This window comes from Cyprinus carpio, chromosome A6 (assembly GCF_018340385.1).
Source record: "Cyprinus carpio isolate SPL01 chromosome A6, ASM1834038v1, whole genome shotgun sequence".
NCBI lineage: Eukaryota > Metazoa > Chordata > Actinopteri > Cypriniformes > Cyprinidae > Cyprinus > Cyprinus carpio.
In genome coordinates this window covers 6,372,563-6,388,218 of record NC_056577.1, presented here as the reverse complement: position 1 = coordinate 6,388,218, position 15,656 = coordinate 6,372,563, and the positions used below count along the sequence as shown (strand labels likewise).

Here is a 15,656-nt window from a genome sequence, read left to right as displayed (position 1 = left end):
GTTAGGTCAAAAGGTGTTGGATCATTAGAAGCGTTTATTAAGTCATGTGTTTACTGAAAGAGACCGGCTGACGTGATGAAATTACTTTTTATATAATAATAATAATAATAATAATAATAATAATAATAATAATAATAATAATAATAATAATAATACATCAGATTAGGACAAAGTTTTGTAGCAAATAAATTAGCATAAAATATGAAATTCTCAAAAAATAAAAAATAAAATTTTCATCCAGTGTCAAAGAAATAAATATTGATGGTGAAAAATCATGTTCGATAGGAAGGATATATAAGGTTTATTGTTGACACACTTGGGGAAATCATCCCAAGTGTCATGTGCAATTTCGCCATCTAGTGTTCGATGATTTAATACAAAACATTAATTTATTGTCGAATTCATCAGTGGCGAACAGATTAAGTTGATTGGAATCGGAATGAAATATTAATACATATTTAAAGAGCAAAACCAAATAAACCTTCCAATCATCTTTTAATTTTTGTTGGATTACGCGTTGTTGTGTTGTGAGCTGTTTTACAGGTCTTTAAGGCTTTAACATTGCCACACTATTATTTAATAAGTTAATACGTTTTGGAATAATCTACTTTTTGATTGTTTTGTTTATAAATGTATTGTATTTATTTAAATGTGCATATTTATTTTTCTTTGGTTGTCGATGCTATTGAAGTCTCTAGGTTTTGTTTGTAATAGATATTGAAAATTGTTGAAATAAAAAAAAAATAGCTTGTACCTCCGTCCAAACAAATTAATTTCTTATGTCTGAATACTGACAAACTCATAAACAAAAGTAAGCACACAAATAAGATGAAAATCATCTATGCTGAACATTAGGAACGCTTGTCGTCTTGTTCTTTCTTGACACCGCAGCGCCACCGTGCGTCAAGACGCGCAGCTGCACCTCATACTGGGATGGGCAGAGCAGCGCTACTCCGCGCACAAGAGCAGACGGATGTCATTTATGGAATAAATTCATTGGGATTTACGTAAGTGATGCACCGTGTTTCATACACTAATCACAATTTTTTAATTTTAATTTTAAAAGCAAATATTTTGCATGATGGGAATGAGTAATTGGCTGTAATAAGCTCTAGAGGCGACCGATCCGGCCTATTACGGACTGTAGGTCTACGGCGTCTGATACGTGATGAAAACAGTAGCACGTTCATTTAAAAATATTTAGGCCTATACATGCTTCGATGTTTAGGCTTCACCTCATATAGTGTAGCCTGTAGTATAAATGCGCACCGTTCCGTATATAAGAAGCAAGTATTAAAATACGCGCTGGGTGTAGGCTATATAGTTAGCGACTGTCTCTTAGAATAAACATCAGATCTGTCATTACCGCTGCAGATCAAGGCCAGTTTTGAAGGCAGAGGCGGAGACCGACGCTCCGCTCACATGCAAATGGTGCGCTGCTTCTTTAGCTGATAATGATGATGATGCACATATGCATATAAGGTTATTCTAACCTAAATATTTCCGCTCAAAAGCTAAAAAACCGCGCTACATTTCTATAAAAGAAAATGAGGCGTATGAAGCTTTATGTAGCCTATGTATGTAGCCTATGTAGCTATTTATTTATTTATGCATTCTATAAATGAGACATTTTTCGCATTACAAAAATAAGAATGATGGAAGTTCTAGCATTACAGTAACGGGAACTGGGCAGATGGACTTAAATGACATGAAAATGTACTGTAAATTGGTCTAATTTTTCTGATGCATCATCTTCTTGACATGCTCCCTTATTTGTCTCTTGTGGATTGCTACAGACAAATTGGGTCATATCACTTTTCACTATACAGTGTCCCAGGGTTAGTCCGCATGCTGAATTGAAAAACTGTCTTCCTTTTGAATCATGACTTTAGAGTTTAAATTGAACTGGCCTTAACCAACAGGAGGGTGAATTAGAATTCTGTGGCGAAGTATATCGACTGCAAATTCATCACAGGTCCCATTTCTTACTTTTTGTCAAGCAAACATACAACATGGTATCAATCAGATGGTAATACGATGGTACTACCAGCTAACCTACCAAAAACATTGTTATGCCATTTTAAGTTTCGTTTGCTGTTGGTGTTTTAATACCAAAATGTCTTTAACTACAGTAGTACAAAGTCGTTCACAAGCCACAAAGATCTTCTTGACTCCATCGCGAGCAAAGATGAAGTTTTTGCACTTTGTTTTTTAATCGATTATAGTTATATATCCACATAAATCGGTGCGCTTTTGTTCTCTGAAACAGGAATGAGAAAGCGCTCTAAACGATTCAGTGCGTGTGTCCGAATTATTCGCGAGCCACTGATTCAAACGATTCAGTTGGTGAACTGGCTCAAACGATTCACTGAGAAGAAGCTGTTCGAATATCTCCTTTAAGAACAGGACATCACGGATGATGCCTTTTGATTCTAGATAAACAACACGCGATGTGATTGCTGAAATATTTGTTTGGGAAAATGATTCTCGAGGTTTTGTTTCTTAAGCCCGGTGTTATTGGTATAGGTAGGTAAGCAAACGCCACTAATTTTAGTTTTGATGGGTCCCCGTCCCTGGTTGAAAGACACATAATTGCTCAAAATAGTGAAAGCATTAAAAAAAAGAACCTGATTTTATCCTTGTAGAAGGAAAAAAGGTGCATTGTTTAGGTTGTTAGAGGAGTCAGCTGCTTGTCTGGTGCTGCACAATAAATTATCCAATTTTTTCAGGAATGGAGGAATTCACTTCCACAGGGTGAATTTAGCCTCATGTACTACTCTTTAAATAATGCAAATTTATAGAAAGCATTGCTCATGCCAAGCTGCAGGGATGGGCAGTAGCCTATGTCAAATACATGCTTTGAAATACAAAATACTATTTTGTATTTAAATACCATTGAAAAAAACAAACAAATGTATTTTGCATTTAAACATTTAATCTGAGTATTTTTGTATTTTCAAAATACATAAGGTATCGACCAAATGCATAAGGTGCTTTTTTAATGAAGGGATGGGCAGTATTTCAAATACATGTATTTGAAATACTATTTTGTATTTAGATACCTTTGGAAAAAGTCAAATGTATTTTGCATTTAAATACATTTAATCTTAGTAATTTTTTGTTTTTAGTATTTTTGTATACTTACATTTGCACTTATATTGCAGTCTTATAAAGAGGTTTATTGGCAAAAAGTATTTTATGTATTTTGAAACTACAAAAATACTAAGATTAAATGTATTTATATACAAAATACAAAATAGTATTTTGTGTTTCAAATACATGTATTTGAAATTCTGCCCATCCCTGCCACCTGTATGGCCCCATTATTATCTTATAGTTAAGACTGGGATCTATCAATATGTTTGCTGATAACGTTGTTATAGTTATACAGCAGATAAAGTAGGCTACATTAATATTCACCTAATACAAGTTAAGCTGAGCTTGTCCAATTCATCTTGATTAATTCAAATGTTGGCAATAGTTCCTCTATGACCTCTCAACAGAATGTCCTAAAGAGAGTTCAGGTGGAAAAGAGGAGGCCTGGTTAAATCAAGATGAGTTTGACATCCTGGTTCTTGGTGAGTGGTGGGGGAACAAGGCACCGCCTTCCCCGGGAAATGATCTTCGTGGGACGGGACGACTGTGAGCTTATGCTACAGGTAACATGATCACTGTCACTCACACACAAGCAGGAGACTCATGTCATTGTCCCTTCAGTGTTAGAGTCGGCTCTCCCTGGATTCATAACTTTGTACTCTATTTGTGTAAAGTGCCATGCAGAAATTTGCTGGGAATTCAAAGATAATTCCCTCCAGCCCACCTTCACCTAGAACCCAGCATCCATTAGTCTATTACACAGCAAATTATTTATTCCCATAATCCTTTATCTCTTCTTTAAATTCCAGTCTCGTAGTGTAGACAAGCAGCATGCTGTCATCAATTATGAAGTAGCTACAGATGAACATAAAGTTAAAGACCTGGGCAGCCTGAATGGGGTGAGAAATGTGTCTGTTCATAATAGATATTCATTTTGTCTTCGCTGATATGATGGAAAGCATGTGGTGACAGCTGACCCCTTTTCTTCTTATGTAGACATTTGTTAACGATGTTCGTATTCAGGAACAGCAGTATATTACTTTGAAAATGGGTGACATGCTACGGTTTGGCTATGATATCCTTTCAGATGCAAATTAAATCACATTTTGATTGTCAGGTTTGATTTGTTACACTTTAACTGGTTTGTACAACCACAATATAACATATTGGCTATGTTTAAAAATGTAAAGACCAAAGTATGTACCATGTAATTATTAGTCCAATTATATGCATGCATTTGCATTTCTATATTGTTTTCTCCTTAACCCATCTTACATACCAATCTATTTACCGTGGTGCGTGGAGAGTTACATGTTCCAGAGGAAGCACTGAAGGTAATAAAAATACACAAACATTCAAAAGTGTGGGGTTTAAGTTTAAGAAATTAATAGCTTTATTCTCTAAGGTTGGATTAAACTGATCCAAAGTGACATTAGGACATTTATAATGTTCAAAATTTTTTATTTTGAATAAAAGCTGTTCTTTGGAATTATCTATTTATCAAATAATCCTGAAAAAAGTATCAGTGTCTTTAAAAAAATCTTAAGCAGCACAACTATTTTTAACATTGATATGTTTCTTGAGCATCAAATTTAGCTTTTGCCATCAAAGGAATAAAATGCATTTTAGATTAAAATACAAAACAGTTATTTTAAATTGTAATAATATATCACATTATTACAGTTTTTACTGTATTTTTATCAAATAAATGGAGCCTTGGTGAGCATATAAGATTTATTTTTAAAATATTTTACCGACTGAAGGCTTGATATCATCTCTGTCAATATGCGATTAATATGAGTCAGGCCTATAGGACAGTATCTAGTAGTCTGTCTTGACTTTCTTACTTTTGCTTCAATGGACAGCACGAAAAGTTCACCAGTCAGCTTCAGCTAACCAAGAAGCCTTCACCATCAGGGGAAACCACCAAAAGCCCAGAGGCCAAAGGGGCAGAGGGAGGAAAAGATACTGAGGCTAGACCTTCAGAACCACCACCAAAACCAGAAGACAAAGTGTCAGGTGAGTAGAGGATGGGTTGTATGTGTGTTTACAAAGAGTTACATGTACAGTAGCTTACCAAACTCAAAGTATCTCAAACTTTCAACAGGAGACATAGCAGTGCTCCACAGAGGAACTCCTCTTTATGGACAGCCATCTTGGTGGGGTGACGGGGACGCAGATGATGAAAATTCTGGGACGCACGATGCAAAGGCATCTGAGCAAAAACAACCTAGATGTGATGCAGGTAAGATACACTCTCACAAAAGGGTACAAAGGCTGTCACTGGGGCAATACCCTTTTAAAAGAGACTAATATGTACTATTAAGATAATAATATATACACTTGAGCTACTCATATGCACCTTTCAGGGGTAAATAAGACACAAAGATGCTCCTTTTGAAAAGGTACTGCCCTAGTGACAGCTTTTGTTCCATTTTTCTGAGAGTGTACATTGCTGTCAAGTTCATTTGGTGTGATTTCATTGCTTATGTTACACATTCACGCAGGCCGTAAGGACATTGCAACAAACACGCAGGAATGGCCACAGAATTTGGGGACCCAGGAACCAAGCTACTTTGAGATCCCCTGTAAGGAGACTCCTCCAGTAGACGACACAGGAGAATGCCTCCCTACTAGTTCAGAGGCAGTTGCCTCAGCTTCCACAATCCCTGCTCTGGAGAGCGGAGCACATGGACATGCCTCCTTCACTATAGAATTTGACACAGTGGCTTCGGGGAAGGGCAAAGAGAAAACTTCAAAGAGCTCTCAAGACCATCAACAGCAGCCGAAAAGAGGGGCAGGGGAGGAGCTGAGTGCCTTGCAGGCTGCCATGGTGGCAGCGGAGGTAAAGGTGGCAGACTGGCTTGCACAGAATGAGCTGCCACTAGCTCGCTCTGAATCTGTTGCTGAGGATGATGGAGAGAGTGTGAAGAGTGATGTGCCAGTTCAGCTAAGGAGCCTTAGAGGTAAGGTGAAGGTGTAAGGAGTTACTGTTGGTTCTTTTTGTATAATGCTATGTATAAGGGTCAGAAAAGAATAATAAAATTGCCTCGATTTTTATAATACATGTTTCAAGGTAAAAAGTAACAAAAAAATCAAATATGATGAATTTTTAATATTATACTTAACACAATGTACATTTACATTTACATTTAGTAATTTAGCAGACGCTTTTATCCAAAGCGACTTACGAATGAGGACAATGGAAGCAATCAAAATCAACAAAAGAGCAATGATATAAGAATGTAACATTTAATACATAAATATCATTACCTTGTCTAGTGAGTTGCACCACATAACATTTTACAACTGGAAATAACCTTGTCTTTTCATTAAAAAAGTCAAATTATCTGATATTTTAAGAGACTGTGTGACTTAAACACAGAGCCACGAAGGTCTACAGGTGCCTTCTGTACATTAGTTAGTAGTCGAACCATTTTGTTTTTCCTAAAAAATAATAAAAGCAACTTACTAGGTTTTCTTCTTGTAATTTTTTTTTTTTTTTTTTTTTTAATGAAGCATTCTGTATCAATATCAGGATTCTTGTATCACTTTGAAATTTCTTTAGTAAATGACATCCTTTTAAGAAGCTAAACAAATTTTTGTTCAGAAATTAGGAATAATTTATCGTATGAAAGAACTGCATTTTTGTGCATTTTTGAATAAATTAATAGATGCTGACAAAAAAAAAAAAAAAAATGAGTGGATTATCTTTGACCTACAGTATGAAGGACGAAATGCCCTCTGGACACCATTGGCAGCATTCACTGGTGATTGGTCATGTGCTTTCAACTATGTTTCTTTATGTTTCTCTCCCTCTTTTCCAGGCAGTAAACATGAGGATGGCACACAGAGTGACTCGGAGAATGCACTGGGAGAGCAGCTCAGTGGCCGGAGGGTGTTCCTGCAGGAGCATTACAGAGGAAGGCAGGGTGTGCAGAGGACAGAAGGGCCTCTCTGTGGGAGGGAAGATCTCTTCCAGCACAAACCATCATCTGCAGCTAAAAAGATGGCACCAGTAGGGGGTGAAGTTGCCAAAAGAGCTCACCATTCTTCGCCGCAGAAAGCCAACATGCCCAGAGAGCAAAGCACTGGGTCTCAAGAGGCTCCAAACAGGGGACATGTAGATGACCAAAGTGACAGAGGGACCTACACAATTGAGCTGGAAAATGGCAATGCTGAGGAGGAAGAGGCCAGGCGTATGATTGATAAGGTAGACATGCAGAAGCGTAGAAACTATATTTTCTCATATGGTTGAAGATGTCAAAATTGATAGACTTTGAGCCCTTTGTGAAATGGCAATGACTGGTCAGTTTCTGATATGCAATAATGATGCTGAATGTGTTCTGCTTTAGGTTTTTGGGGTGGAGGAAAACCAAGCCCTGACTAAACTGCGTTTTCCAAAACACCAGAGAGATGGAGGAATCATCTGTCCGAGATCTGGAGCCATGGAAACCAGACAAGCTGGCTATGTTGGTTCCGAGGTAAATCAGTAATAATTTGCATACGTTTCTGGAGACATTATAAATTCCTTGAAGTTATTCTGTAAAGACCATCGATATCAGTTTCAAAAGACACTATGTAGACTTCTTGGAAACACAAAGCTTTCCAGGTGGTCTCAATCAGATAAAAAAAAAAAACAACAACTCAAATTTACTGTCCATTCTTATTTTAAGGTGCTACCAGATGACTTGGTTGTAGTAGGTGGTCCAAGGTGGGTCTCACAGTGGGCAAGTTTGGCTGCAAGTCATATTCGGATGGATCCTGAGGGATCCGGGGCTGAACCCACCATGCTTTCCAAAGAAGGAAAAGGTTCAAGGGCTGTTAAACATCTCAGAAGACACTTTGGTTTTATATGACAGTTTGATTTTAATGATTTTCTTTTGTTTCAACAGCTGATATCAGTGTATCTGAACGTAAAAGAAGGACCCTCCCGCAGCTCCCTTCTGAAGACTCTGCTATGGATCCACTGGATCCTGAGGGCACACGGAGCCAATCCAGGCAAAAAGTCACTTCATCGGAGAAACAGGATCTAGAACTTCAGGAGAAAGTAGATCAGATCAAAAGAATCTCTAAAACTGGGCAAAGAGTTTCAGGAATGGCCTCAGCTAGCATGGACGTAGATCCGTCTAAAGTGAACAAGCCAACTCCGCCCAGAATCCAGAGTAAAGTTGGTCAACAAGGAGCTCAAGCTAAACAGATCGAGAAGAAACAAGATGATGGGAGACGAAAGAAAGGAGATGAGGACCGAGAGAAGACAGGGAAGCCTCTACTGAGGCAAGAGAGCTTTACAGTGGAACGGTCGACTGCTAATGTTCCTCTAGAGCTCATACCTTGCATCGATGGGCTCATTGCCCCCCAGCCCAGGGAAATGGGAGTCATCAGTGAGGGCATTGATGCTGCCACCATGCTAAAAGACTCAGAGGCTGTGGCTGCTTTTTTGGAAACCACTTTATCAGACCTTGCAGATCCACCGAGCTACTCTCTGGAGGGGTCTGTCTCACCTGAATCTGACATTGATACGACAAGCACGGTCAGCCAAGCAGGAGGAGAAAGAGGGCGTAAGACAGCCCAAAGGAAAAGATCAGCCGTAGGTCCAGGCCGTGAAACAAGCAATAAAAACACCAGTGCCAATGAAAGAAAAGCCAAAGCTCAGCCCTCTGGCTCAGCTGGCTCCAGAGCTTGGACGTCTCTTGACCTGACAGATGATGATTTGAGCTCTTCTCTTACCCAGGATGGTTCGGTAAAACGACCTCAGGGCCGGGTTCAAAATACCAGTTCTAAGGCAGAGCCAACAAGTGGCAAAACCAGAGGAGCAAAGTCGACTATAGCTCCTGCACCGGCCAGCTCTAAACCAACCACCCTTCCACGGCCCAGACCCACACGGGCTTCCCTACTTCGCCGTGCCCGACTGGGCGAAGCCTCTGACACTGACCTAGCTGATGTCGATCGCATGTCTGTTGCTTCAGAGGCCTCTACTGCCAGTTCTGCATCAAGGCCTTCAGCTGGGCGCAGGACTCTCTCTCGGATTGAAGCGCTTGCTCAACCACGGAGGCCACGTGTGGGCTCTCCTTCAGCTCGGAGTGACTCAGAAGCTACATCAGGTAAGACCAGGGGCTTTGTCCCTCGCCCTGCCCCGGAGAGTGCACTGCGGCTTGGTCTCCGCTCTACAGTGGCCTCTTCCTCTGTAGTGGTCCCCAGAGCAAGAGCTAACAGCGCTTCCAAACTGCCCGATAAGTGTCCTGGTACTCCATATGTTCAAAGTACACCTGCAGGTCAGACCTTTGGGTAAAAATGTACTAGAAAGGATAATTGTCTGAAAATGTTTCAATTAAAACAATCTTGTTCTGTTATGCGTCTTCCGTATAGCTGGTGGAAGGTGGCGCCGGGTACCTATCGAATACGCATCTACCTCAGAGGATGAGTATGGCTCTAACCGTCACCCCACTCAACACACTCGCCCGCGTCCAGTGGCTCCACGGGTGACCCAGCTTGGGGGTTCAGCCCCTGCAACGCCCAGCCCTGGAGGCATTTCCATGTTGCGACACCAGTCTAGCAGAGAACAGGATGATTACATGAGAGACTGGACTGCCCACAGTGAGGAGATCGCCAGGTAATAGCTGACCGCCAGTGTCAGGCAAGCTACTCAAAAATATAGCAAGCTAAGCTACAAACTACAAAAATTTGATAAGCTAAGATGAAGCTAGCCTTTAGAACTAGCTTCTATAGCCTACTACAATGAAGCAACTTCTGTGATCTACTTAAAAATGTGATTTAAATAGCTGTTTTATATTTTAATATATTTTAAAATGGAATTTTCAGCAACATTACTCAAGTATTCAGTTTCACATGATCCTTCAGAAAGAATCCTAATATACTGATTTGGTTCTCATTTTGGTGATTTGCTTGTGCTGTTTTATATTTGTGTGGAAACAGTGTGTGATGAGTGGGGCGGGGCCGAGAGCCGTGGGAACGGAGCGAGGCCGGTGGAGTGATTGGGAAATGAGCGACACCTGCTCCACTCACCGGTCTCGAGTCCCACGGAGGAGATTGGGAGGATACAAAAGAGGAGCGACGACAGTGAAGGACGAGAGAGGACCAGGCCTGGGTTTTATTTTGTGTTTGGTTTTTATTTGTGTGCCGCAGTCACCCGTGAGGGGCTGTCGCGCTGTTTTGTATTTATTTGATTATTAAAGTTTTATTTGAGTGTTCGCCGGTTCCCGCCTCCTTCTTCCCGTGATCATGGAGTTTTTATTATTACACTGGTGCCGAAACCCGGGAGGAAGGAGGGACGCGCTGCCGAAGATCCCTTGCCGCTGTGGTGAATCCGCGGTGCCATCGAGCAAGGCGTAGCAGTCTGGCGCCGTGGACGCTCGAGGCGGATGGCAGCAGGCTCCGGCCACCTGGCGAACGGCGGCGACTCCTCCGCTCCCTCACGGACGGCAGCCGCCCCTCCACATCACGGGCGGCCGGCAGCGAGTTCGTCCGTCCCCGGCAACTCACTCCAGCCCACCCCCCGCCTCGAGCGTCCACGGCGCCAGACTGCTACGCCCTGCTAGATGGCACCGCGGATTCACCACAGCGGCCAGGGATCTTCGGCAGCGCGTCCCTCCTTCCTCCCGGGTTTCGGCACCAGTGTAACAATAAAAACTCCATGATCACGGGAAGAAAGAGGCGGGAACCGGCGAACATTCAAATAAATCTTTAATAATCAAATAAATACAAAAAACAGCGCGACAGCCCCTCACGGGCGACTGCCGCGCAGAAAAAAATAAAAAAAAAAAAATAAAACCCAGGCCTGGTCCTCTCTCGTCCTTCACTGTCGTCGCTCCTCTTTTGTATCCTCCCGATCTCCTCCGTGGGACTCGAGACCGGTGAGTGGAGCAGGTGTCGCTCATTTCCCAATCACTCCACCGGCCTCGCTCCGTTCCCACGGCTCTCGGCCCCGCCCCACTCATCACACAGTGATACATATTTTTATAGGATTTTTTGATGATTAGATAGCATATTTGAAATAGAAATGCTTTGTAACATTATAATTATTATAAATAAAAAATATATTATATATAAATGTCTTTACTGTCAGTTTTATTGCACAGTTTAACACATCTTGCTAACATCTCCAGCTGATTAAAAGTCAAACTATCAGATCTGTAGTTTTTACTACATATATTAGATCATTAATTTTTTTGTATTCGTTTGATTGTTACAGAATCAGTCAAGACCTGGCTAAGGATCTAGCCATGTTAGCACGTGAGATTCATGACGTTGCCGGAGAGATTGACTCCGTTAGTCCTTCCTCTGCTCCCGCAGCTTCAGTGAGAATACAACAACATCATTACCAGAGCCTTCCATATTTATATGGACCATTTAATTATTTGGTGCCTGTAGAGACCTATATCAATACATATCGACAAGTCTGTGAAGGACTTTGGTTTTGCATGCTGTGCAGTGGTCACAGAATTAATTCAGTAGTTAATTAAATGTGTGCTGGCATGTTGATGGTTTAAGAGATCATGATGCAATGGTGTTATTTTGAGATAATAGGACATGCATGTGGACAAGCTTTGACAGTAGTATGTAAACACTGGATTTTTAGATGTTTATTTGACCATTTTAATATAGAAAATAACAAAATATTACTGCAGTGTGTATTTAGTGATAAAAGCAATCATCTTGCTGCCTCCCTCAGGTTGAGGAACGTGTGTTTGAGGATGTTCTGGGCAGCGCTCCAGAGATCAGTGGCAGTGGTGTGGAACTAAGACATCGCGGTGCTATCAGCAGTCAGGATTCGCGTGCCATCCGCCGCAGGACCTGGAGCAGGGAGGAGGTAAATCTTCTAAATCTTAAAAATCTTACAGCTTGTACCCTGTTCGTTAATATCATGTTTAGACTGTATCTGTTGCTGGAAGTTCTGTTTTATTTTGTTACTTATGTTCCACCAGAGGGCACTGTGTTTATTTTTATTTCATCATAACAGAAAGTGGAATCTTGACATGTGTCTCGGAATGTATCTTTTTTTCTTATAGTGACAGCATAACAAAAGTGCCACTCTCTGCTTATTCTGCATTCACAGGGTGTGCTGGACAGTTTGCTGTTGGCATCGGTCTACCAGCTCTCAGCAAAAATCAAACAGGCCATGGAAAAGACAGCCAACAAAATCAGGTATACTGCTCTTTGACCTTGACTTGATATGCTTTTATACAAGTGTACAACATTCATAGTTTTAGTTCTGGAAGGTTTTTTGGTAGGCCACACATTTGATTTATTACTGTTCATGCAGGATTTTATTCAAAGACAAGGATCGAAAGTGGGAGGAGATTGAAAGCAAACTGCACGTAGAGAATGAGGTGCCTCTCCTTAAGACATCTAATCAGGTGAGAAGAAAATATTTTTCAACATTAGTCAAATAAAATATTTATTTATTTCAAGATATATATTTATTTATTCTTAAATAATCCCAAAAATTAATGAAAAATATTTAATAGGACATATACAGTGTGCTGTATTAGTGGAAAGTGTCAATTGCCTTCCTCCCTTCTTAGTCATTTAGGAAAAAAACCATCTTCAAAGTGAATAAATGTACTTTTAAACGTTGGGGTCTGAGGACTTGCATAGGTTTTTTTTTTTTTTTTTTTTTTTTTTTTGGAAAAAGATTAATCTGTCCATTGATCGTGAAGCTGTCCTGATATTTTGGTAGATTTCAGAGTTCATACTTCACAGCTGCTTCGTTAATTAGACTGAGCTTTTGACTCATGGTTTGTCATGGTTCAGATTAGGCCTGAGGTGCACTACCTCTGCTCAGTGACAGGCCAGTAAATCTAATGCTGGCCTGAACTGAACTTTTGGAACTTCTGAAATGATAAAGCTGTTAAGCAGTGAAGGAGCACAAAAACCACGACGACCGAACGCTGAAAGAAAATAAAATTGAACATTCTTGATTTACAGTGCTATGATATTTATATGAGTTTGACCAAAATCATGTCAGTGTTACAAAATAGCGACATTATTTAAAAAAAAAAAAAAAAGTTAATAAAAAGTTTGAAAAAGTTAATTTGCTTATAACTAAGTTCTGGCAGCATATGATGGTTTTCTATTGAGTCTTTTTTTATCTGATCACTTTCAGGAGATTTCCTCCATACTTCAGAATCTGAAAAGAGTGGAACGACAGCTGCTAGGTAAGCAGTACTGAGAAGTTCTGCTCTTGTTCATACTTTTAAATTCTGCCATGTAATATCCTCATGAGACCCAACAAAAAAGTTTTTGGTATTTAGTGTCATTATACTGTAACTTTGTGTACTAATATTATGTGCAAATAAAAAGTGTTTTGTTGTTTCTATTTTTTTTATATAAAAAGGTAGACTATAATAAACCTTTTCCTTGCTTTAAAGTGTTTACTCGAAAATCTGCAAGCGTGTGATCCTCAGTTTTTTTTTTTTTATGATGCCCAGTTTTTCTCTGTAACCATTTACAAAGTCAGCAGGTGTATGATGCCTAGTGTTATGAAATCTGTTCAGATTTTAAGTTATGCAGTTTATTCCAGCATTTAGAGAACTTTATTTGGCATCATTACCAAAGCACTAAGTTTATTATTATTATTATTATTATTATTATTATTATTATTATTATTATTATTATTAAAATCTACCATTATCTACCATTCAAAAGTTTGGGATTGGTAAAAAAGTTTGGATTATTTAATGTTTTTTTTTTTTTTTAAAGACTCTTATGCCCTCCAAGGCTGCATTTATTTGAACAAAAATACAGTAAAAACAATAATATTGTGAAATATTATTACAATTTGAAAGAACTGTTTTCTGTTTGAATACATTTTTACATTTAATTTATTAGTGTGGTGGTAAAACTGAATTTTCAATAGCCATTTCTCCAGTCTTCAGATAATGTTTCAGAAAACTTTATGTTTTGGGCTTATTTTTTCTTTTGCCCTTTTTTATGTATATTTCTATGCACAATAGCGTATATACAAAGTACTGTTCTTCTTTCTATAACGTTTTCTTTTTTTGAGATGTCATATTTAAAGGCAAAGGAGAAGAATTTGTCATAACTAAACCCCCATAAATAACCACAGAATTTCCAACTCCACAATTTCTTCAAGATACAGTGGGACTTCAAATGTGTGATACTTCCCAGGAGTATAGATCCAAGCGTTGATTGTTTGTTTCTTTGTTTGTCTATTTATTATTTGACTGAATGGATAATTGTCCTTAGTTGCTTTGGTAAATGACTATATATTTCAGCACAAGATACTCAATAAATATATTTTTCTTGAACTTTCAATCCCCAGTGATTGATATAATGGTGGACCCTGATGGCACACTGGATGCTCTGAGCAGTCTGGGTCTGACCAGTCCACTTATGGCTGAGAACAGAGTTAGTCCTGGCTCACAAGGTGCAGCTGGCAACCAGGCTGTGGATGTATCCACCAGTACGGCAGCACTGGCCTCTGCCTACTCAGAGGTCGCAGAACGAGATCTTGGCCTGCGGGAGAGGAGCAAAGAGCAGAACACTGCAGATCAAAGCTAAATTACTCTGAACAGTTTACACTGAGATCCTGCACTGGTTTCCAAAGGCCAGGTCTATGGGACTTTTATGTGAATAATGTGAGGTATGCTGTAAAACTTCCTATATGGTAATGCATTTAAAAGTTTGCTTCATAAATTCTATTTATCCTTGGACGTATTTTCAATAATTAAAGAAAATATTTTGAAATCAATTGTAACCTCCCGTAGAATTACTGCACACAAGCATTAATTATTGTGAGTGTTCGTCTTAATAATCGGCAGTACTGTAGATGTGCCCAGGAAGATACTGACTGTTGAAGAGGAAGTGAAATGTGAAAGTGTTAAGCTATGATTTACCCGAAACGGAGTTCATGCTGTGCATTGTCACATGTAACTCTTTACACAAAGGGTTCAAAATTATATCTCTTCATGCGCCAAACTGATCAGTTAAATGGTATTTTTATTAGGAATGGCAACATAATATGTGATTTAAATCAAACCATGTCCTAAAGAAAACATGTCTGACAACTTTTACCTCAGTGGAGAATTGTCCATCATAGGATGCATAGAATTGTTGTTTATTCCAGAACTCCATGTGGAGACACATACACTATGTGGAATATTTCTCACATTAAGGCACCAGAAATGATTTGAGAAGCAAAGTGACACAATGACCTGTGCTGTCTGTCACAAATATGCAATGAGGAAAAGTTTGGGGTCAGAAATATATGTATATATATATATATATTTTTTTTTTTTTTTTTTTTTTTTTGTTTGAAAGATGGAAGCTCAAAATAATCAAAATAATTAAGTTATAATATATTTTAAAATGTAATTTATTCCTTTGATGGCACATCAAGTGTCACATGATCCTTCAGAAAAAAATCAATGAGTGGATTTGATTCTCAAGAAACATTTCTTATTATATTCAAGTTGAAAGCAGTTGTGCTGGTTAATATTTTTGTGAAAACTGTTCTACATTTTTAAGGATTATTTGATGAATTGATAGTTTAAAGAAACTGCATTTATTTGAAATAG

General features: G+C 39.1%; 1 protein-coding gene across 3 annotated transcripts; it reads left to right on the top strand.

The window, feature by feature from the left end:
- Positions 1–889: 889 nt before the first annotated feature.
- Positions 890–14,830, top strand: LOC109064767 (centrosomal protein of 170 kDa-like). 3 transcript variants are annotated; one of them, XM_042757676.1, is made up of 19 exons: positions 890–1,007; positions 3,504–3,659; positions 3,906–3,995; positions 4,093–4,171; positions 4,372–4,430; positions 4,962–5,115; positions 5,204–5,341; positions 5,604–6,062; positions 6,924–7,309; positions 7,452–7,580; positions 7,773–7,908; positions 7,992–9,371; positions 9,466–9,709; positions 11,309–11,414; positions 11,789–11,926; positions 12,173–12,261; positions 12,380–12,473; positions 13,223–13,274; positions 14,402–14,830. In XM_042757676.1, the coding sequence occupies exons 2-19, from the start codon at positions 3,555–3,557 to the stop codon at positions 14,638–14,640; spliced, it is 4,077 nt and encodes a 1,358-aa protein (XP_042613610.1). In that variant the 5' UTR covers positions 890–1,007; positions 3,504–3,554; the 3' UTR covers positions 14,641–14,830. The 3 variants fall into 3 exon arrangements, with proteins under 3 accessions (XP_042613610.1, XP_042613611.1, XP_042613609.1); XM_042757677.1 differs by having other exon boundaries at positions 5,204–5,342; positions 5,593–6,062; positions 11,309–11,384; XM_042757675.1 differs by having other exon boundaries at positions 5,204–5,342; positions 5,593–6,062.
- The last annotated feature ends 826 nt before the right edge of the window (positions 14,831–15,656 follow it).